General features: G+C 48.2%; 1 protein-coding gene across 1 annotated transcript in view; it reads right to left on the bottom strand.

The window, feature by feature from the left end:
- The window catches only part of Slc25a33 (solute carrier family 25 member 33), a 33,427-nt gene extending 13,715 nt beyond the window's left edge, over positions 1-19,712 (bottom strand). Inside the window, exons 1-2 of the mRNA XM_004639726.2 lie at positions 19,473-19,712; positions 7,905-8,084 (exon numbers count right to left, since the gene is read on the bottom strand). Coding sequence (XP_004639783.1) covers positions 7,905-8,084; positions 19,473-19,528 — 236 coding nt within the window. The 5' untranslated portion in view covers positions 19,529-19,712. The remainder of the gene's footprint in view (positions 1-7,904; positions 8,085-19,472) is intronic.
- Between the last annotated feature and the right edge of the window lie 5,021 nt (positions 19,713-24,733).

The raw sequence follows: 24,733 nt of genomic DNA, 5'->3' as shown, positions 1-24,733 counted from the left end.
GCTGAGCACTGTAGCACAAACCTGTAATCCCAGCACTTGGGAGGCTGAGGCAGGAGGATCCCTGCAAGTTCAAGGGCAGCCTGAACTAGCAAGACCCTGCCTTAAATAAACAAATAAACAGTAGCAGGCTAGGAATTAGACAAGAAAAAAAGTATCTTGATTAGAAAGAGGGAAATCTATTGACACACAGAATGATCATATGTTGAAATATGAATGAATGCACTTAAAAACTACTATAAGGGGCTGGGGAGATGGCTCAGTAGAGTAAGCACTTCCCTGGTAGGCGCAAGGGCCTGAGTTCAATCCCTGGCTCCACCAAAACCCTACAATAAGCCCTGCAAGATCAACATGTAAAAATCAAGTGTATTTCTATACACTAGCAACAACTAATCTGAACTGAAAAATAATTCTGTGTGGGGCATGTCTTCATTCCCAGCTATTTGGGAGGCTAAGGCAGGAGGACGCCTTAAACCCAGGAGTTCAAGGCCAACCTAAGCAGCATATGAAGACCTTATCTGGGAAAAGAAAAAAATCCAAACAAATAAAATCCAGCTCCATTTACAATAACACCAAAAGGAAGAGAACACATATCCACAGAGACATGGTCTAGATTGACAGTTCCAAGGGACTGGAGAAAGAATGGGGAACAGTCACTAATGGAGAGGTGATGAAAATGTTCTGGAATTAGACGTGGTAGTCACTAATGCTAAATGTGCTAACACCTGCCTCCCCTGACAGCCATGCCCCTGGGGCTCGCTGAGAAGGTGACAGACTGGGCAGGGTGAGGTGGCGCACACCTGTGCAATGCTTGGGGGCTGAAAGCAGGAGGATCACTCCGAGTCTGATCTGTGTAGTGAGATCCTGTAGACCTTGTACTAAATACATTAAAAACAAAACAAAAAAAAAACAAAACCCAAAAAATCCAAACAAACAAAAAAAAAAAACCCTGCCAAATTTTATACTTTAATACAATGAATTAGCCAGGTGTGGTGGCACATTCCTATAATCCCAGCACTTGGGAGACTGAGGCAGGAGAACAGACAAAAGTTCAAGCCCAGACTCAGCTACACAGTGAGATCAAAGCCAGCCTGAATAACATAACGGGAACTCTACAAAAACACCCAGAATACAATGAATTTATAGTACATGAATCTCAATGCTACTATAATTTTTTAAAGTAGTAAACTAGACCTCCCATCCCACTTATGGTAAAAATTATTAGCAACTCCTTTCTTTTTTTTGGAACCGGGAATTGAATCAGGCCCTTATACTTGCCAGGGAAGTGCTTATTCCACTGAGCCACCTCCCCGGCCCCCCACTCCTTTCTAATTATAAGATCTTCTTACCGGTAGATATAAACCCAGGCACTTTTGTTTTGTTTGAAATAGGATTTCACTACAGTCCAGGCTCACCCTGAACTCACTGCGTAGCTCAAACTGGCCTGGAACTCATGGTAATCCTCCTGCCTCAGCCTCTGGAGTGCTGAGATTACAGGTGTGCACCACCACACCTGGCCATGGGCACTTTTAAGTGGCCCCAAGACCCTGCAAGTGTGTGGCCCAGACTGACACTCAGGCCAAGCACTTGAAGGGATGCAGTTCTGACATGTGTACCCGAGAGCCTATCTCTCTACAGGGGCAGCAGGTATTTCCTTTTTTCTCATTGTATCTGGGGAAGGTCAAAGCAATGAGTTTTAAATAACTACAACAGAACACAACCCAACAACAACTAGGAGGAAGTACTGACATTGTAAGGAGGAAGCTAAAAAAAGTCAGGTTCAGTGAAAAATGCCAGTTATAAGAAGCCACACACATGATCTGGCTCAGGGGCATACCTCCAGAGACAGGATAGGTTACTGGCTGCCTAGGACCAGGGCTAGGGCTGGGCCAAAGCAGAGGAACATATTCTAAATTAAATTGTGGTGACAGCTGCACAAGCCCTGTGAACACTCAAAACAACTGAACTATATGCTTTTTTCTCCCCTAAGAAATGAAAATCTCCCTACCATGTTCAGGTTGGCCTGGAACTTCTCAGCTCAAGTGATCTTCCTGCCTCAGCCTCCTGCGTAGCCTGAACTAAATCAGCTGTTTTCAAAAAGTCAATGATACAAAGAAAAAATAGATTGTGAAGCCCAGCAGATAGCTCAGTGGTATAAGCACCTGCCTGGCAATGGCAAGCACAAGGTCCTGACTTCAATCCCGGATTAAAAAAAAAAAAAAAAAAAAAGACTGTAAGATAGTTAAAAAGTAGTACAGTGTAACGATACAAAATTTCTTAATTGGGCATGACAGCACACAACAGAAATTCCAGCACTTTAGAGGGCTGAGGCAAGAGGACCCCAAGTTTGAGTCCAACTTAGACAACTTAGCAAGACTGTATCTCAAAATGCAAAACACAAAGTTCTTTTTAAAAAATCTTATTACAGGTCATAAAACACTAGGATCAGGACTTAAACCCATGATATTAATATGAAGCAGGAGTCAGGGTAAATGCAATTCTTGGGATTCCATGAACATGGGCCTTCAAAAGGAAATTCCTAGAGACTCAGTGAATATTCACACTGGCCCGGAACAAGCCCTCTGGCTCTCAACCGAGGCATGAGAACTGGATGTTTTCAAGTTAAAATACTCTAACCACCTTTCTCTATGCAGTGTTTTCAGGACACGCGCTCTGAACAAGCACTTCTCTCCACAGTGTAATTCTGACCTCAGCTTGCCACACAGGGCTTAATAAAGGTTTCCAAAACGCCAAAGAATGTGACGTGACTCTGCAAGCTGCGATTTTGTCCGCTGTGCCCAGTGCCATACGCCGTGCAGCCTGGGAGCTGCTCAAACGGGATCCTGGGAATCTAGGGCCCAGGATGCGGGAGCGGCTCATCCGGCAGTGCATGTCCTCAAGTGACTCCAAGGCCTGAGGAAGGACGGTCGCCACAGCTACGCGTATTAAGTGCTGGCATGGACTCAATCTGTTACATAATCCAGACTCTAACCTAGCTGGCTGTTTACAGCCCTGCTCAGGAACAGTCCGCTCCTGCTATAAATGGTCCCCTCGGCCTGGGGACAGCACAGGAGGGCCAGACTCACTTAGCCACAGTCACGTCCCCTTGCACCTGGAGAGAAGCTGGGGTCTGAGTTTCATGTCTACCTCACTGGATGTGGGTCACAACGTGGCGACCGAGCCGAGGCCAGCAACTCATCTGCACACAGCAGGTTCTCAGACACAGGCTGGCTCACAGACACATAGTGCGTCTCAGGTTGGGGGAACCCAGAAATGCGAAAGCACGTTATGCCTCAGCAGTTTAGAAAACAGGAACTGTATTAGGGTTTAAAAAAAAAAAAAAAAAAAAAAAAAACAAACATTTTTCTTGAAAAAAAAAAAAAAAAAAGACTTTTAAAAAGCAGATGCCTGAGTTAGGCATGGTGGTGCACACCTATAATCCCGGCAATGGGGGCTGAGGCAGAAGAATCAATGTGAGTTTGAGACCAGCCTGGGCTACAAAGTGAATTCAAGGCCAGCCTGAACTGCATAGTGAAATCTTGTCTCAAAAAGAAAAAAAAAGGTGCCTGAAACAAACATTTATTATTCTTGTAAATTTGACATGAGAGCCTGAATCAAATATCCATCCTGCCTTTTTTTGCTATTTACCTACAATATTCAAATGACAATGGAGAATATTTCTTCTCTAACTGGTTAGTCCTATACACTGGCACATAATGATTTACATTTTGAAAATAAACTTCCTGTAAGTAAATTCCTGTTTGACAAATCTCCTAAGGCAACACTGCCAGTGAGGTTTAGAGATGGCTGGAATTTGATTCTTTTTTTTTTCTGAGACAGGGTTTCACTATGTAGTTCAGGTTGGACCTGAACTTGCTGTGTAGCCCAGGCTGGTCTCAAACTCACACTAACCAGCCTGCCTCAGCCTCTGAATTTGGGGCCACAGGGTGCACCACCACGCCTGGCTCTGGGCCTTCATTGTACAAGCATGGGCAGAAGCCCTGGGCTCTGCAGCAGACAAGGACCTGCTTCGGCCTGTGCGCAGTGTTCACGCAGGGCCTCTCCACAGACCACCGCGGCCGCCCTGGCCGGGAGAAAACAGCATGCACTGTCCCTCAAGGCTGGGGTGCTTTCTACATGAGATGAGCCAGGAGCCAGGGGCCTGGGGGCAAAAGAAGAAACAGGGCGAAAAGTGCAGGGCCCTGAAGGACATAGGCCTTGGCTACTGGGGCAGGGATAGGGAGAACTGAGTCTCAGGTGGAGTAAGGGCCGGGGATGCAGAGACACAAGGATGACTCAGATGCCTCCAGCAGGACAGGAGCAGGAGAGGCGGGGCCAGCTTCTGCCTCGACTCCAAAGGCAGAACATTCGGATCTGTGACCAGGGACCAAGGCCCTGAGTCTACTGGGCTGGTACTGCTCTGGCTGGGCCAGGACGACAGGGCAGGAGAAAAGCGCATCACATGCAGGCAGTGTCGACAGTACCAGGTACGTGCCATCTCCAGGCAGTGGCTATCTCTAAAGAATGGGGGTTCTGAGACGGGGCAGTGTCTCAGTTACTTTTCTCTTGTTGCTGGGACAAATACCACACTCTCAAAATGAAGGAAAGGTTTATTTAGCTCAGTTACTGGAGGTTTCAGTCCATACTCTGCTGGCTCCAAGGCAGGGCGGCACACGGCAGAGCAACCTTTCATGGCAGTGGCGAAGAGCAGGAGAGCAGAGGGGAGTGGCAGCTGCACAGCGGCTAGCTAGCCTCTCACCTCCCCTTACACTGTAATGCAGATGACCTGCCCCAGGGCAGGTGCAGCGCTCACACCCACAATAATCAAGCACAAACTCCAGAAGCCCCTGGAGGAATGCAGGAGGCTTTGGAGGGACACCTGTATACAAACAATAACATTCTGCCCCTGGGCCCCCAAAAGCTCATGCACATCCCTTTATGCAAAAGACATTTTATTTTTAGTCTATCTCTAAGAGTTGCCAAAGGCCCAACAGTTTCAGTATTGCTGAAAAGTCCAAGTCCCAAGTCTCCGCCAAGATCCAATGCAAACTCTTAGCTGTGAGCTCCTGTACAAATGAAAAGTTAAACACTTCTAACATTCAAAGGCACAAGATAGGGGCTGGTGAGATGGCTCAGTGGTCTAAAGCACCTACTTAAAACAAGCTTAGCAAAGCCCAGGGACCACGGTTCAATCCCCCAGCACCACATGCCAGCCAGCCCCGCCCCCTGGTGGGCTGAGCTGGCCACACACACACACACACACACACAAATAAATAACATTTTTAAAAAAAATTTTTTAAAAAAAAAAAAAAAAAAAGGCACAAGATAAACACTACCATCCCAAAAGGTATGCAGCAGGATACCAAGTACTGGGACCAAAGCAAGTCCAAAATCCAGAAGGGCGAACATTAAGTCCGTCCTGTAGTTCCATGTGGAACATCCAAAGCAATCTGTAGCAAGTGTGAGCTCCAAAAGCTTTATATGGCTCCACCCCTACAGCACTGGTGGTGGTAGCTCCCTCGGCTTCTCTCTCAGGCTGGCTTTGCTCCCTCCTTGCAGCTTCTCTTAGATGGTCCACATTTCGGGCTTTTCCAAACTTCTGGGGTTTCCACTCACAGCTTTACACACTGCCCTCTCTTCTCGCCCTTCTGCAATCACCTAAAACCAATGCCATGTGGATGATGCCAAGGTCTGCTGCCAGCTGCAGAGGTAGCTAGGCTTGCTTCTCTCTTTGCTGTAGGGGTTGAGTGCCTGGATTGCTGAGCACGCTGGTCCTGAGTCCCAGAAACAAATTTTTTATACTGGCGCCATTCTAGAAACTGGTGTGGCTGCTGCCTCCATTCTGGTACATGAGGCTCTGTGGCTTTCCCTCAGAGCAAATCCCCCACCCTTACAATTCTGAGGCTGCAAAGGGTGGAGACCTGCAGCCTTCAGTGATGCCCTCAGGCCACTCTTTTGATTCTCTTGTTCTTTCTCCACAGTGGAGATCCTCTCAGTTCTATTTTTGCATTCCACAGCTTTATTGGAGCTTCCTTTCTGGCCAAATTCATAACATTTTAAATCATCCTGCTGGGCTCTTTGCTCTTGATTCTCAACAAAAATCTGACTAAAAGCCCCAAACAATAGCCATGCCACTGTCTCAGTATTTGGTTACTTTGACGTTACTTTTGCCAGATTAAACAGTCCATTGCGCTTAATCTCAGTCTCAGGCAAAGTCTCTGGACACAAGCAAAATGCAGACAAACTTTCTGCCAAGCCAAAACACAAATGATCTGCAGTCCAACAACCAAGGCAGTCCTTTTTCCCAGCAGAAACCTCCCTGGCCTGGACTTTACAGCCAAGACTTTTATCAGCCTTCTGGTCTTCTGAGCTCTGACCAGAATCTCCCATACAGAACAGCTGTTCTAGTGATTCTCTTGTAGGCGACATCTCGAAACCCTTCCTATCTATTTCCATAAGCATTCCCAAAAGCTCGTAATCCACATGGTCAGGTTTAGTAACAGGAATGACACCACTCCTCATACCAAATTCTGTCTCAGTTACTCTTTTCTTATTGCTGGGACAAATACCAGACACTCAAAATGAAGGAAGGAAAGGTTTATTTAGCTCATAGTTACTGGAGGTTTCAGTTTATACCCAGCTGGCTCCAAGGCAAGGATGGCACATGGCAGAGAACAATCTTCCTTTTTCTTTTGTTTTTTTGGTGGAACTGGGGATTGAACTCAGACCCTGGCACTTGCCAGGGAAGTGCTTATTCTACTGAGCCATCTCCCCAGTCCCCAGAGCAACTTTTCATGGCAGTGGCAAAGAGCAAGAGCAAAGAGAGTGGCAGCAGCTCAGGAAGCCAGCTAGCCTCTCATCCCCTCCTTACCTTATAATGCAAATTACCTGCCCCAGGGCAGGTGCAGTATCCATACCATAATAATCACAAATTCCAGAAGCCACCCCATGATGGCATGAGGCTCTGGGGGGACACTTATACACAAACCATAACAGGCAGCTTTGAGATGGGGTCTCACTATGCTGTTCAGGCTGGCCTTGAACTTGCTATGTAGCTTAGGCTGGCCTTCAACTCCCATTGATGCTTCTGGCTCAGTCTCCCAGGAGGGCTGGGATCACAGGCATGTGCCACCTGGAGACAGGACCTCACTAAACTGCCTGGGCAGGGCTCAAACCTGTGCTTCTCCCACCCGAGCCTCCCTCACTGCAATGATTACAGGCGTTTGCTATTGTGTCTGGCTGCTCTTTCAAATATTTTTATTTTGCTTATTTAAGCTTATAGACTGATAGGCTAAGGCTGGGGATTTAGCTCAGCAGCTCAGGAGTCTGCCTGGCAAGCACAAGGTCCTATGTTCAATCCCTGGCACCAAAGAAAAAATAAAAAACAACCAAAAAACCTGATAGGCTAAAGTTAACTTAGAATACTGGGCTACTTCTTAAGCAAAATGAGCTATTTTCCTGCAGTAAAAATAATAAAATCAGGACCAGGATATAGCTCTCTGGCACAGAGCCTGCCTGGCAAGCTTGAGGTCATGAGTTTGATTCCCAGTACAAACAAACAAACAAATAAGCAACCTATTTCCAAAGAAAAATAAAAAGCAAAATACACATTTCATTTCCATATTACTTTCTCCTGAAGTGGTCACAACCCTTGCCTTACACAATTTAAAAACATTCCTTCTTGTTTTAGCCCTCAAAGATCTGTCTGAGAACCTCAATGCAAGCTCTGGGTCTGAGCTACAGCTCAGTTTACTCAGCAGTCCCTGGACAATAGTCACACGCATAGCTGGACAGCCCAGGAACTGAGCCTGGATGCCAAGACGTGAAGGGTCCTGCTCTTCAGTTTGCCCCCAGGAGCCTCATGGAGCAGGACAAGCAGCCCATGGACAGGACCGGGCTGAACTTACTTGAGCAGCTGCAGGAGGCCAGGTGTCACGGAGGCTGGTCTCACCACCCCGGCCCCACTGATGGTCCCCAGCTGAACCTGTGGGTAATAGACGGTCCGCAGAGCCAGCCGCGAGGACTGCAGCCGGGTCTTGATGACTTCCAGTGGACACGTGAAGACAGCACCGACTGTGCCCCCACACCTGCAGGACGGACACCACAGGTCAGGACAGTGCCTTGGTGCTCCAGACCACAGAGCACAGCAAGGGACAGAAAAGGTGAGATTCTAGACTATGCTGTGTGCTTCTGTGTTGGTCCAGATGCCCCAGCACCCGTTGGCGATGTCACTGTCCCAGTGTGCACGCACAAGGCAGTTTCCTCCCACTGCATGTCATGTCATTTCCCATCTCCCTGTCATGCTGTGATGGATGTTTCAGAAATGCCCCTTTGGGCACCCTAGCCAAACATTCAGGTAATGCCGTTGTCTGGGAAAGCCACGCGACAGCACAGAGCTTTCTTAAAGTCTAACTGGGACTGCACTGAAAATCAGTGCTTACTGTGTTTCCTCAGAATGGCCTACTGTTCCCCGTCTGCCTCCCTACCCTTCAAAACATAGGCAAAGCTACAACTTTACTAAACAATTTTCTTCAAGATAACTCAATTATTTAGCCCAAACCCCTACTTCTGTCTTCTCTTACACAGCACTAGTCATAAATTATGTTTGATGGTTAGGTATGTTGCACATGCCCTCTAATGTCACTGCCCACATGTCAGGGAATCCTTGGAAAACAGCAAGGCAGGACCCTGAGGTCTTGCTCACCTGTGCCCCTGACATCAGGACAAAGATCTGTGCTCTGCCAGGGTTATTTACTGGAGACCCCTGGAGGCCGGCTCTCACGCACCTAAAGGTGTATGAAGGAACACTTGCTCCTGACCTGTGGCCTGCCACCTCTCACCAGACCCTTGGAAGGGGCAGTGCCTCTGTCCATCTGATCCTGCACTTAGCAAGAGTGCAAGCATCTGACACACGTGGCAGTTTAGTCAACATGACTTGGTACTAGCAGCTCCAGCCAGGAAAGCAAAGAATGCAAGCAGCAGGCTGGCCCTGCAGAATATTTATTACAGCGTCTGGACACCAGTGTTGGAAATGTGGCAGCAAAGCCAGCACCTCCCACAGGCCTGAGGTAAAAAAATGAATTAAAATCTCCACGCAGAATTTAAAAGAGATGCTGGAGCTCTGCAGTCTCGTCACAGCCGAGCCCTGGAAGAGAGCTGCTTTTAAACAGCATTTAGAGGCTAGGTGTGGCGGTGCGTGCCTGGAATCCCAGCACTCGGGAGGCTGAAAACTGGAGGATCACTACAAGTCCCATCTACGTAGTGAGACCTTGTAGACCCTGTATCTCTGGTACTAAATGCAATTTTAAAAAAAAGAGAGAAAGAAAAAGAAAGCAAGCAAGAAAAAAGAAACTGCACTTAGATGCCAGGAGCCGAACGGCTGCTGTGTGTCCAGCACCCATCTCACCAGTGCTCCTGAGGTAGGGCCCACTGTTGGTCCTAAAGGACAGCGAGGAGTCTACGCGGCAGTGCAGACAAAAATGTACCAATGGGAAGGGAGGAAAAATGGGTAGATCTGCTTCACATCATAATAATCCCAGCCTCAAGTTAAGCAGTTTATCTATGAAACTTTTTTTTAACTGTCAGCCAAAGCCCATCAATCACAAAAGCAATGCAGGGAGTTAAAATTAGAGCTATGAGGTCTCACTGGGGTTACAGACATTCCTCTTTTGAGGACCAACTTCCGGCCCACAGTGGTTACTAAATGAGGAATTGTATTAGTACCTACTTTATGATACTTAGGACAAACAGAGTCCAGGGTAGTGCCAACTGACAACTTTGCTTTTGCTCACACAATCTCACATGCTGAGCTGTGAAGTGTAACAGAATGCAGCACCTATAATCCCAGCCCTCGGGAGGCAGAATAATTAATTGCCTTGAGTTTTAAGCCAGCCTGAGCTACAAAGTGAGTTTCGAATCCTCTCAAATAAGACAAACAAGGGGCTGGGGAGATGGCTCAGTAGAATAAGCACTTGCCTGGCAAGCACAAGGGCCTGACTGAGTTCAATCCCTGGTTCCAAAAAAAAAAAAAAAAAAAACCCTTCAGAAAGCTACCTTTGTAACTCATGTCTACTGACACAATATAAGTTGCTCCTATTCATTATATGTCATATTAACCACCCACTTAAATACAAGGTTAAGCCAGTTGTGGTGGTACCCGCCTGTAATCCCCTATGTTTGAGCTTAGCCAGGGCAACTTAACTGAGACTGTGTCAAAAAATAAAGAAAAAAAGAGACTAGGGATGCATCTCTGTGTGAAGGACCTGGACCTGATCCTCAGTACTGAGACGTGGGGACACACACGTATCAACTCCACGCCAGTTTCCTGGTAATTCTTTCATCAGCAAGGCAACAAGTTCAAAGCCAGGACAGGAAACCACCTTTGCCCCAGCTGGACGTCAGCTGCACTCTGCACTCTGGCGGACCATCACCCAAATCTATGCTATCGATCGGACCACGACTGCTGGGCACTTGTCAGCAGAGCCAGCCTACTGACGGGGGTGGCCCCTTAGAGAGTAGCAGGTCAAGGTCATCATGCTGTCCACGATGACCAGGGCAGAAGGTGGTGGTGGTGGTGAGGAGGGGCTGGGCCGCTTCCCATGGGGTACCACCAGGAGTCCCATTCAAGGATGAGCGGACAGGACAGGAGGACAGAGCTGGCCAACACCACAGCCCAGGAGGGAACGCAAATTAAGTTGTACTCACCAGGCAGGTCTTTGTCACCCACTAGCGGAAAATCCTTAGGCGTGAACTGCCCAGAGGACATTCATTAGGCTGTGTCAGATGCAGAGTCACTAAACCCTCTTAATTAGAAAAAAGTTCTGATATCAAACTAACATTTCCAAGGTGATCAGGATGGTCCAATCATGATGGTCCCTCCACACCTGTCATCCCAACACTTGAAGCAGAGGCAGGAGCACTGCTGTGAGTTCAAGGCCAGCCTCAGCTACGCAGCAAGACACTGTCTTAAACATCCAAACAACTAAAACGGAAATAACAAATCTTAACATCTACAAGGAAGAGCTTTCCTGAAATTTAAATCATTTTCTAGTAGAACTTTTCAAGTATATTTCAACTCGGCTGAGAGTAGCACTCGTCCAGAACTCCAGCACTCAGGAGGCTGAAGGAAGAGGACTGCCAGCTCTATCACCTTGGCAATTTATGAATCAAAATGCACAAGACATACACTTTTAAGAGGGATAATAAGCAGATGAAATACTGACTCATCCACCCTGGCCTTCCAGGGGTTTCTCAAACTATAATCATGGGGGGGGGGGCATGGGCTTAGCCCGTCTGAGGCCCTGGGGATCAACCCTGGGTGCCACACATAGAAATTAACCAAAACTGATTTTTCAAAAACATTTTCAGGCCCAGGGCTGGCCAGATAGCTCAGCAGACTAAAGTGCCTGTTTAGGCAGAGCGCAGTGAGCCAGGGTTCCATCCCTGGCCTGCTGTGCCGGCCCTGCCCCTGGAGTGCACTGAGACGGTGACTGAGACTGGGTGTTGGTGGCACAGTGCCTGTAATTCCAGCACTCGGGAGGCTGAAAACAGGAGAATCATTATGAATCCTATCTACATAGTGAGACCCGGAACATCCTGTAGACCTTGTCTTAAATACATTTAAAAAAAAAAGTTCAGGTCCAGAGCACTGAAGATGACAACAAACTATCCTTCACAGTGAAAACGTTCCTAACCTTTCTTCATTCTGCACACAAACAGCACCCGGCTCTGGCCCTCACACACACCCTGAACTAAGGCTGGGTCCAGTCGCAGCTCCCTGCAGTGTCCCAGCTCTGCTGGGACCTCCCCCTCCACCTCAAGCAAAAAGGGCACAGAGTCTGTCCTGTGTTGCCCCCACAGTCATGTCTCTCAGCTGTGCAGAGTCCTTCTCTTCTCCCCCACATAGAGGGCAAATTCTGGGAACATTAAGCTTTTCAGGAGTGGTCCCACTGCCCACCTCTGTCTGCCAACAGCCCTGTGGCTGGAGGGGACTGGGCCTGCTGTCACTTCTGCTTTTTCCACGGAGGTCTTTGGGCTTGAGGGACAGGTAACCAGTCCTTGTCTCTGGCTGTGTGCCGCATCAGGGGCCTGGGTCAATGCAGCATTTCGGCATCGGTGGTGGCCACCTTCACCAAGAACCTGCACCCCCGAGTTCTTGTCTGCCTTCTCAGGACCTTGTGGCAGTCCCAGGTGCCCTCCCCTTCTCTGGTCCATAAGCTACTCCACACTGAGGTAGTAGGGCCACCAGTCTCTGATCATGCCAACAAGGTCATCCTGGGGTAAGAAGTCACCACCCCTGCCAGCCTTCTCAAATCCTGCTGGCTGGACACCACAGAAGCGCCCGACCCCATCCAGTTCCAGAGAAGCTTCCAGACTCTCAGCCTGATGAGATGCAGCCCAGGGCTCGCAGGGCTGGGACACGACAGTAAGACCTCCCCCACCAGCACACTCAGGAGCGAGCAATGACAGATAAGCCTTTCTCCTTGCAAGCACACCCAGAGTGGAGTGGTCACAAGCAGCAGGGCAGATCTCGAAGCTGAGTCACAGCAGAGGCTTTTCCTGCGCCATCTGAGTGCACAGGTGGCCACAGCGCAGACAATGGGAAAGTCACACTCACACTCACTTCCCTGGTGACACAGCACGAGCACCACAGAACTGACTAAGCTGACTGGAGCATGATATTCTAGACCACAGGCTTCAAAGTGGGACATCCTCACGAGATGCCTGGAAAACTCATCTGCTGGTGTACACAAAGGAAACAGTACACGGAAATAAGGTTCCACTTTTTTATAATCTCCACACCTGAACTTATTTATATTTGATGTGGTTTTTTTGTTGTTGTTCTTTTTTATTTGTAGATAGGGTCTCAGTGATGTAGCCCAGGCTGGTGTTGAACTTACTGCAACCCTCCTGTCTCAGCCCCCAAGTGCTGGGATTATAGGTGTGCATCACTAACACCCTGTGGCGTGGAGGTTTTCCAGGTATAAAATTAACAGGGTGATATAATGATACATGGAGAGATGCACAAACATTTTAATAATAGGGCTTCATGATTAAAACTTGGGAAAAAAACCCAAACTTGGAGACCATTCTAGACCAGAGGTTCCACCCCTGAGCATTTTGTAACCATGCCAAATGACATCCTGCAGTGTCTGAAGATGTCTTTGGAGGTGGGGGGTCTGTAGCCAGCATATAGGGAGCAGAGGCCAGGGGTGCTGAAAACAGCCAACATGCAAAGCAAGCTCCCGTCCAAACATGCCCACAGGGCCACAGCGGATAATACCTCTGGGGCAGGGCCACCAGGGCTGGGTGTCTGCTCCCTTTGCCCTGCCCTAACCAGATCCCAGTTTTAGGCCACTCATGTGGCTAGCAGTAGGCCAGATCTCATTTCAGCTTCAGACGAGGGTGCATGACCCATCTCAGGGCCTTGGCACCTTGCCTCAGAGCAGTGACTGGTTTAGAGGTAGGTGAATCCAAGCTGGTACACTTGGAGTAAAACCCAAGACCTGCTTAGTGAGGGGACAGACACCACTGTGTCAGGCAGGGACCAGAGCCAGTGTCTAGCAGCCTCTCCTAGATGGGCTCTACGGGGGCACTGGTGAGTGTGCAGACAAGCCCTCTCCAGAAGCCGGTTCTGGCACAGAACGAACTTTCTACTACAACCTGAAGGCTCCTACAAGAAGCCTAGTCAAAAACGCACCCCTATGGCTTTTCAAGAGAGCACTTCCTGTCTTTCTATCACACACGTCATCTTCCGAGGTGTGTGCAGGACTCATGTTTGTAGGAGAGCGTGTTTCTTCACAGCCATGAAAAAACTTCCAGGATGTTAAATTAATTCACTCCCGGGCGACACTGCTCTATTACTGCTGCCAAAGTCCAGGGAAAACCCTCTGGGACGCTGTCCTGGTACAAACCGCCAACGGTCAGCAACTGAAAGGCTGTGGGTGATTCCAGGACATGTCTAAGAGCAGCCACAGGAGAGTTCTGCCCAAAAAACACCTTCAACTCCATTAACTAGATTTGCCTCAGTACCATTTCCATTTGATAAAAAATTACGGCCCACTTTTCCTTCTCTCACTGCTCCTCTGCAGAAGTGGAGCTTCGTGTGCTAGAGCGCTCCTGTGCTCTTTATCTTTCCGCCCCCAAGAGAACGCAAAACCTGGAGGATTTCTCCTCGGGGAGCGACGTCGCACAATTACCAATGCAATGCCCACACTGGGCTTTTTGACCATTTTTATGTGGTCACATAGAGCTACACACAAATTTTAAATTATGCACACAGGTTTTACCTTTCATCTCTTAGTTTCAGATAATCAAGACAAAACAGCCGCTGCCCTGCTGCCGGAGAGCCGATTTCCATACCCCTTAACTTGTGACTTTGTACAATACGGGGGCTCCACCAACGGCATCCTACCAGCGCCCACAGTCCCCCTAATTTCATTGCCTCATTTTTCCTTTTTGTCAGCCCCTTCTGCAGTTTCTACTTGAAAAAGTTACTATTCTGCATATACCATAGTTTTATTCAATGCTGTGTGAGAGGTTTTGATGACATAAATTCTCTATTCACTCAAGATGTAATAGTTTTTGATGTAGCTAGTTCTTCAGATACTGTTTCTAGTATCTTACTCCATTTGGTTTGTTTGTTTGTTTGTTTTGGTGGAACCAGGGATTGAACTCAAGCCCTTGTGCTTGCCAGGGAAGTGCTTATTCCACTGAGCCATCTCCCCGGCCCCTCTTACTCCATTTGGAAAGAGAACTTAAAATAGCCCCAAATGAATAAGTACTTGCTGAACCTGAGAAGTCTTACCTTTCACAAATAGACAAATGCAAATTAACACTCACTTACGCCAATATGGTTCTAGCAAATCTTAATAAGGATCGAACTTTGTAATTCACAAATAATCAAAGTACTGCTGCTCTTTATCTGAGACAACTTAGAGCACATTACTCACACCCCTGGTACAATGAACAAGACATTTGTTTTTCCCTTAGTCCATCATGTAACACCTTGTGATATTCCAGCGAAAAGAAAATCAACACAGTTCCTACCCAAATACCATAGAATTATAATAATAATAATAATAATAATAATAATAATAATAATGTTTGTAGACTGTCTGAATACACTGGAACAAATCAGCCAATTATGTTCATAGCAGTATATGCAAGCAGTTATACAGAGGGCTCCATACAAATCATGCACCCTACATTTATCAAAACTTTCAAGCATTTCAAATAAGTCTTGCAGATAGCTGATCTGGAAACAGATCCACTATCCCATGTCTATATTCCCTAAGGCCTCAGGTAACTCCTGGCTGCTGCAGCTCACATTTGTGGGGACAAGAACAGCACCAGAACACATCTAGCAACACCCTCATCAAGGGGCAAGCACTAAATGCTGAACCTGTCAGCAAATTCCATCCTTTGGACCTCAAAGAGAAACCACATTCCCATGTAAACACATTTTAAAGGCTGTGTAAGCACACGTGATGGCAAAACAAAACTCATGTCATAAAAGTAAGACTCAAAAACAGTCCAAAACAAAACAAAACAAAACCAAAAACCAAAAAACCAGTTAGTCCAAGCTGTCAACACCTAAACCTACCTCAGCTCAGTCCAGCTATTTCAGGGGCTGAGCAGATCTCCTAGGACTGCACTACAGGTGAAGGGTGTCACCAACACTAGGACAAGCAGAATCGCTAAGCCTTTTGTTTTTTTCCCCATTGCTGGGAATCAAGCCTGGGGCCTGGCACCTGCTAGGCAAGCACCTTCCACTGAGCTGCACCTTCCAGCTCAAGTCCTTTGATGGCAAAGGGCCATATCACAATATTTCACTGTTTTTCTGTCTATTACAACAGGGTAGCACAGGCTGGCCTTGAATTCACAGCCATCCTCCTGCCTCAGCTTCATGGATGCTGGGATTACATGTGTACCACACTACACCACACCACACCTGGATCTTTGTTGCTTTTCTTGATGAGATGGTTTAAAAAGAAGAAAAGGAAGGACAGGCTTATACTTTTTTTGTTTGGACAACACTACCCAGGTATGGGAGGAAAGCAGAAATCCTAAGGGTACCAAACATCAACATCAAATAAAGGACACTGACTCATGCAGAAGCAGCCACTCAGAGACTTCAGGGCTGAGCTGGGACCTAGGACCTTAAGAACATCTGACTCTGCAACTACCCAAAGGCAATAAACAACATGTGCACAGGTAAGAGTGTCCACTTATTTCCAATGACAAAAACAAAAAAGAAAAAACTGGGGGCCTGGGAGATGGCTCAGTAGGATAAGCGCTTCCCTGGCAAGCACAAGGGCCTGAATTCAATCTCCAGTTCCGCCAAACAAAAACAAAAATAGGGCCAGGGAAATGGCTCAGTGGAATAAGCGCTTCCTGGCAAGTGCAAGGGCCTAAATTCAATCCCCAAAAACAAAAACAGAAGAACCAGCAGTGGCAGGAGACCATAAAATCATCAGACTCCGTAAGGTAGCCTGCTATAAAGTACGACAGTCACTGGGCATAGAAACCACCTTTACCTTCTCCCAACCTGGCACTGACCAGGACCAGACAAATGCAGATCAAATAATAAACTTCACTCGGAAATAACACTGCCACACTGCCCCTAAAACTCAACATATCATAAAGAAAGTAATCTAAGCTTGGCACTGCACCACAGGGCTATAATCCCAGCACTCAGGTTGAGGCAGGAGGATTAAGGCCAGTCTGGGCTACACAGTTGAGATCCTGTCTCAAACACCAAAAAGAAAGTAATTTAAAGTAAGCCTTAAGAGGAGGATCATTGAGTTCAAGGCCAGCTTGGGCTAGACAGTGAGGTCAAGGCCAGTCTGAACTACACAGCAAGACCCTTTCTCAACACACACACACACACACACACACACACACAAATGAATATGAAACTTAACTTGGTACAAAAATGCATGCATAGAATATTTATTAAAATTTCTAAATGTTGGTTTCTGAATGGTAAGAGTGGGGCTGGGGAGATGCCTCAGTCGAATGGCCTGAGTTTAATCCCCAGTTCCGCAAAAAAAAAAAAAAAGAATGGTAAGAGTACTTTTTTATTAGAAAGTATCCCAGAAATTTTATTGAAAAAAAAATTAAACTTTTTTTTTTTTGGCGAACCGGGGATTGAACTCAAGTCTTCATGCATGCCAGGGAAGCACTTATTCCACTGAGCCATCACTCCAGCCCCCCAAAAAATTTATTTATTTTTAAAAATTTATTTATTTACTTTGTGTGTGTGTGTGTGGCGTGTTCAGCCCACCAGGGGGCGGGGCTGGCTGGCATGTGGTGCTGGGGGATTGAACTGCGGTCCCTGTGCTTTGCTAAGCTTGTTCTAAGTAGGTGCTTTAGACCACTGAGCCATCTCACCAGCCCTCAAAAAAAAATTTAGACAGAGTTACTTTGGTACTTTTTTTTTTTTCCAAGACCTAAAACTTAATTTTCACCTATGCACAAGCTGCTCACACCTGACAAAAATATTTGTTCAACATTAGTGATAGCATTTAACTTGTTTGGTAATACAGCTTTCAACAGCCATTCAATAAACAGAAGAAATGTGAGTTTTTAAAATCAAGGGCTCTGCCTTCTTTTCCAAACCTTTTTCAAAAGAACTGAACTTAGTTCTCTGGAAAGATGCCAGCTAAACAACAGAGGACCTGGTTAGGTGGTACAAACCAGTATGTACTCCTCCAGAGCAGGCTGGGGTCGACTATGTTTAATTTCATACTCTATCCAGTCTGCACATATCATCTTTCATGTTCTACCCTAAAACAAGCCCAAGTAACATATGTATGTATGTATGTATGTATATATATATATATATATATATATAAAATTTTTTTTTAATTTTTATTTTTTTTTAGACAGTGTCACTACATAGTCTGGCTAGGCCAGCCTTAGACTATCAACTCTGGCGATCTTCCTTCCTCAGCCTCTGAGTGCTGGGATTACAGGCTTGCACCACCACGCTTGGCTTCAAACTAAAATATTTTAGTCCACAATTGATGAAAATCTCTTTAGTAACTCTGAAAGAACTTCATTTCCAAAGGTTCCTTTTTCTTGTCTTGAATGTCTGCACGCACAGCAATCCCAGTGGAGCTGCTTAGCTACCACTGCGGCCTCAGGCACTACTTAATAAAGTACCTACTACCTACATCTTTGTCACTGTTTTCCTCCATCAAGAGAAATGGCTGCTCACACAGAAGAATCTGCAGCCAGAGGGCGCTGGGAAGGGCAGTTGGGGACATCCATCACATCACCACAGGGCTGCAGTGAGTTTCAACACAGGCTGATCAAAGAAAAACTTTAAAAGACCACCTCACTAAAACCAGTTAAGTCAAAATTTACTGGTCATAACTTCATTTTACCAAACGCTCCTTCTTGACTTTAAAATATACCCTACTTGTTTAAAATTCTCAGGAATGACACATTTATCCCCAGTGTCTTAATTTCTTAATTTGAGAATGCTTCTGGAGTGTTACTCTCAGAGGAACTATATCAATGGGGTCGTGGAGGGAAGGGAGGGCGACAGGGGAGTGACAGAGAAGAGATGAATGGGAAATGAGAAAGAACAAATTCTTAGCAGGACACCAAGCTGCTTGCCCGGAGGAAGAAAGGGACCTGGTGACCACCTACAGTAATAGTACAAAGAGCTCAGAAACATTTCCACCACGGCCTGCTTCACAGATACATTTCCCAACCATTACCGGTTGTTATAAGGAACACATCTAGGTGGCTGTAACCAGAACGCTCCAGTCAAGATGATGACCCACGATAGCATTGTTTGATGGAGAACATCCTATGCTAAAAAAATAAAAATAAAAAACCAACCCCACTTCTGCCAGGCCCTTGAGGGCCTCAGAAACAAACATCTGGAAGACATCCAAAGGACCAGCGCCACTGTCTGATTAAAGGGGGAAAAAACTTACCAACACTCAAGATTTTTTTTTTTTTTAAAAACACTCAAGATTTTAACTTCCATTTTGGGGAAATGGGGAGGGTTAGGCCCTTTCCTGATCCCCTCCACTTAACCTCCCCAAAACGCAGGACTGAATAACCTGAGGGTGCTTCGCAATGAAACAGCACACTCCCTTCCCGGAACCTCGAGGTTCCCCCTTCGCCCTCCCACGTGTTGCCGGCCAGCGTCTCCGCCCCCAGCCCCTTTCAGGGCCTCGCTGAGGTGACACCAGCAGCCCGGGCTCGGCGGCCCTGAGCCTGGACGCCGGTGCTGGGGACTGCCCCGAGGCGGGAGCATACGGTCGCAGGCGGCCGGTGGCCACGGTGGCCAGGGAGACACTCGCCCCGGCCAAAGCAGAAGCGCGGGGCCGCGGGCACAGGGCATGGGCGCGGCCGCGGGGGTGCGCAGGGCGAGCCCGACCCCAACCACCGGCCTGGCCGCAGGGACGTCCTCCCTGGGCCGCTGGGAAACCGAGCGCCGGCCTGAGCCTCACCCGCCGGCGAAGAGGTGAAGCAGCGTGTTCTCCTTCTGCTGGCTGCCGGTCGCCATGGCTCCGAGGCCCGCCGGCGCCGCCGTTCGAGGCAAGCGAGAGTCCTCCGGGTCCGTTCGCCCCGCGGTCGTCAGGCGGCCGCCGGTTCCTCCATGCGCGCGCGGGACCCGGGACTCAGCTCCCTCCGCGGCGTCGGCGCCGGCGCCTCACCGGCCTCTGCGCCGCAGCCGCCGCAGCCAGCTAGAGTCTGGCGTGCGCCCGTCACGTGGCGGGGGCTGGGCCGTGACGTCACGCGGCGACGCGGGCGGGAGGCGAGGTGCGTCGGGGGTGTGGGCCCGGCTCCCGCGCGCCCATTGGACAAAAGGCGGATGTGGGCGGAGTCGGCCAGGTCGGTGCCAAGAGGGGGTGAAAACCGGCTGAGGCCGACTGGTCCAGGCTTAAGGGCGGTGAGGTCGCGCTTGGCAGGTCGTGATTGAGCCAGAGGCCTCGCCTTTGTAGTAACTTCACTTTGCGAAAGTCAGGTGCATGGGGCCTGGGAGGTGGCTCAGTGGAATAAACGCTTCCCTGGCAAACCCAAGGACCTGAGTTGAATCCCCGGTTCAAAAATGTTAGGTGCACAGGGGCTGGTGAGATGGCTTAGTGGTCTAAAGCACCTACTTCTTAGAACAAGCTGATAACTATCTGTTATATATCACACCTCTGTGTTCATCAACCAGGTTAAGGTTAAAAAAAAAAAGTCAAAATTCTTGAACTAAACAACCTAACACCAGAGTACCTCTAGAATCCTTTTGTGTGTATCTTTCTATGGACAGTACAGTATGCTGCATGTTTTTTGTTTGTTTGTTTTTTTGGCAGAACTGGCGTTTGAACTCAGGTCCTTGCGCTTACCAGGCAAGCGCTTATTCTACTGAGCTATCTCCCTGGCCCTGCATGTATTTTGCAGTGTGCTTTCTGACCTTTCCTGTGGCAGCTCACACAGAGCTTTGCAAACTGTGTCTCCAGTTGTCTGTGCAGGGTCGCTGTCGCACCCAGCCCGGCACCTTCGTCGAATAACCCCCCATGGAATTCCCAACGCCCCCTGTGGGCTTCTTGTGGTCACTTTGCTGATTTATTTAAATTGTCCTCCTCACTTGGGGAGGGAGGTGAGCGTCAGGAGACCAGGGACCTTGTTTTTGTGTTCACAGGTTGCTCCTGACCTGGTACCTACTGCCTAGTAATACCCAAGGGACTAAGGAATGACTGTCTCAACCTGAACTGATCCTCCCTCCCCCACACCTGCTCAGCCTCTCCAGTTTCCTGTTCTAGTGGTGACTACCCAGTCAATGCCAGATCCTCCCCCCCCCCCCATGGCTGCTAGGGATTTCAGATCTCTCTGGCTCTCACCTGTTTGTAACTAAATCCTACCTGTGCTTATAGGCCACCCCTTTGGTCCATAACCCCTACTTCCGTCTCACTCTAGAGGTGCCAGATCCAGAACAAAAATGCCCTCTCTTTTTCTTGCATCTCCCAGAGCTGCTGAAAGCCCCTTGACCCGACTCAGCTGCCGCACAGCCCCTGTGTACACAGCCTAATGGGAGGAGGCTTGTGAGCAAACATGGGCGCTAGCAAGCCAATCTGGTTTTGATTGCAGGGACTCTGTAGAAACAACTCCTGGGTGCAGTCATCCGAAATGCAGTGATGATGATTGCTCTAATTAAAGCCCTTGCTCCAGGCCTAGAAAGAGGAGAAACCGTGGCAGTGCTGTGGGCATATGAAAAATCGAAGGAAGGAAGGAAGGGAGGGAGGGAGGAAGGGAGGAAGGAAGGAAGGAAGAAAGGGAGGAAGGAAGGAAGAAAAGAAGGAAGGAAGGAAGGAAGGAAGGAAGAAAAGAAGGAAGGAAGCAAGGAAGAAAAGGAAGGAAGGAAGAAAAGGAAGGAAGGAAGGAAGGAAGAAAAGAAGGAAGGAAGGTAGGAAGGAAGAAAGGGAAGAAGGGAGGGGAATCTGGTTCCTGGATCTACCAACCCCCCGCAGCAGTTACTTAGGAAGCCTAGGGTACACACAAGCCGAAGATCATTTACCAGGCAGCAGCAAGGGACTGCCAGGCTGTCAATCAGGATGAACAGCTTTCTAGGGGGAAGGATTCTGAGCTGGGCGTGAAACCATGCTTGGGGCACAACTTCCTGTGGCTGGGTTTGTGTGGTCTTTTTGAGACAGGGTCTCACTATGCAGTTCAGGTTGGTCTTCAGTTTACATTGTAGCCCAGGCTGGTCTTGAACTTACAATGAGCCTCCTGCTTCAGCCTCCTGAGTACTGGGATTATACACATGTACCACCACGCCAGGCTGTGGTTGGAGTTTGAGGCTGGGACCCAGACTCTTATCTCAGAGGCAGTACCAACCTCCTGCTCTTTTCCCCCCAAGATTGTTAGTCTAGTATCAACAGCGCACCTAAGCTGGCATCCTGACCTCCTTGACAGCAGGACCACTGCCCTCCCCCCTCTGCTTCCTGTCAGAGTTTTCCCAGTCTTTCAGTGTGTGTTATCTCATCCGGGTCTCACCCTCCTGGCAGCCTTGTTGTTTTCCTTTCTTTTTATGGATAAAGCACAGTAGATTTGCTCAAGGTCACAAAGCTAGCCAGTGGCTGATGCAATGATCTGTCACCCCGTGCCTTTAAGCATGCTGTTTGTGTTCCTAGGCGTCCCTGTTGTCTGCCGGCCAGACTCCCTCGGGATTCAAGCAGTACCTAGAGGTCTCCAGTCATCGCCCTCATGGGGCTGTGCTTGGATTTCAGCAGAGCCTTCACAGACAGCTCACCCCAAATCACCCCTTGTGCTATACTCCCCAACAGCAATTGCAAGGGGACAAGATCCCAGGGGATGGGGACTCCTTATGAGCCACCTGTGGAGCCAGAGCTGAGATAACGGACAGGATCCTTGTCCACCCCAGCAAGCTGGTAAAACCGGCCCCCTTCCCTAGTGGACAGCCCAGCATGGTCTCCGTCAGCACTGCGCCCTTCACCCCAACTCTGTCTTCCTTATTTTTCCTTTTCCTTTGCAGCAAAAGACTTGGCCTGAGTCCTCACATATCCCAGCCAGGACTGTCATTCCTGCTAATACCGGGTCAAAGGACCCCAGGGAGTACCACATGTTGGTGGAAATGAAGACGGGGAAACTGGAAGGAAGTCCTGGAAATTCTCTCAATATAAGAAGCCCCTGGAGATGGCTCAGTAGAATAAGTGCTTCCCTGGCAAACGCAAGGGCCTGAGTTCAATCCCAGGTTCCGCAAAAAAAAAAAAAAAAAAAAAAAAAAAAGCCCCACTCTTCATTGTCCCAGCAATTGGATTCCTTCATGTCACTTTATCACAACTACAAACTGCAAACAATGTTATGCTAACTATGAACAACTTGAACATGAATTTTCAAATTGATTGATGGGGCTGGTGAGATGGCTCAGTGGTCTAAAGCACCTACTTAGAACAAGCTAAGCTAAGCACAGGGACCACGGTTCAATCCCCCAGCACCACATGCCAGACAGCCCCACCCCCTGGTGGGCTGAGCTGGCCACACACACATAAATAAATAAATAATTAAAAAAAATTCTTTAAAAAAAAAATTGATTGATGGATTGCTGTACTGAGAATTGAACCCAAGACCTTTGCCCTGAGCTATATTCCCAGCCTTTTCTATTTTTTAAAAACTGAAGCATACCTGGCTAAATGTGAAAAAATTTAAATCCTGTTCACAACAGCAGCATAAAGAAAAACAAAGAAAAAAGGAACCAAGCTAGGAATGGTGGTGCCTGCCTGTAATCCCAGTACTTGGGAGGCTGAAACAGGAGGATCTTCATGAGTTCTAGGTCAGCCTGGGCTACACAGTGAATTCAAGGCCAGCCTGAACAAGACACTATCTTAAAAATATATACATATGTACACACATAAATACATAAATGTTCCACTGATTTTTTTTCCTGTATTTTTTTAGGCAAAGGTCTACAAGGTGTGCAAGGCCTCACTACTAGATTGGACTGTTAGTGATTCTCATGTTTACAGCATCCCAAGAGCTGGGATTACAGGCGTGCACCACCACACCCAGTCTCAATTGCCATGTCAGCGTGCTCCAGGCGTGGGGCTGGCACAGCAGGCACCTGCAGGGATTGAATACCAGCCCCTGCGCCTGCTTGCAGGCACTTTAATCCACTGAGCTATTTGGCCAGCCCAAATGTTCCACTTAAAGTGGTTTTATGTAAATTATGTGTCAGTAAAGTTTGATCAGGTAAAAAAATGTAAGGCAGACCATACAGGTCATGAGTTCAATCCTTAGTACAAGGAAAGGACAAAAAACAACAACAAAAACCTCAACTAACTCATTTGTACCAAGCATCTTGTGCAAAGGTGGGAATACGCAGAGTTGTGCAGAGACTCATTGGGGGCCTGGGTCCCACACTTGGTGGTGGTTCCAGTGTTTGCCCTGGTGCTGGGGTTGAACCCAGGGCCTGAGGCGTGGTCCCCCCAACTCTCTTGGACTGAGCTCCACCCCCAGCCCTCTGGGCCAGGCCTGAAGTGCCTTCCCTCAGCCGCTTGCAGGCTCTTTCTTCTTCTCTCTTCTGGCTGCTGGCTGTCAGCCCTCTAACTGCTGCTTTAATCTTTTTCTTTTAACTGCTGGCTATGGGGGGGGGGGACCATCCCACCAAGGATGTGTTGTCATTTCTTTTTAGGGAATCCTAAGGAGCATTTCAGTTTTGTAGACAGCCAAAGGCTGGGGCAGGGCCTGGTTCTCCTTTGGGAGCTCTCCTAGAGCTGAATGAGAAGCAACCAGGTGTGGTGGGACACGCCTGTCATCCCAGCACTCAGGCAGCTGAGCAGGAGAGTCACTGCAAGTTCAAGGCCAACCTGGGCTACATAGTGAGTTCAAAGCCAGTCTGAACTGCTTAGCAAGACCCTGGCTCAAAAATACGAAAAAACATTGAAAAGTGGAAAGGCCTATTTCTGCCCAGGGCAGCAGGGGCAGGTAGTGTGGTGTGGGGCAAAGGACAGGCGCTCAGCAGGGCCTGTGTGCCCTCTTCTCCCCGACAGAGCAGATCCAGCTGATCTGGGTGTCTGCAGGCCCTGCTGAGACATTGGAAGCCAGGCCTTCCTCCTACCAAGGCCCATGTCTTTCTGCTTCCTGCAAGGGAAGTCCGGGCTGTTGAGTCTCTGCACTTGCCAGGCTAGAACCTGTTTTTCTCAGATGCCGTGGGCCCTTTATCCCTGTTGAAAGGTGTTCCCAGGGCCAGGGACATAGCTCGGCA

This window comes from Octodon degus, unplaced genomic scaffold, assembly GCF_000260255.1.
Source record: "Octodon degus isolate 3935 unplaced genomic scaffold, OctDeg1.0 scaffold00113, whole genome shotgun sequence".
NCBI lineage: Eukaryota > Metazoa > Chordata > Mammalia > Rodentia > Octodontidae > Octodon > Octodon degus.
This window is presented reverse-complemented; position numbering and strand designations above follow the sequence as displayed.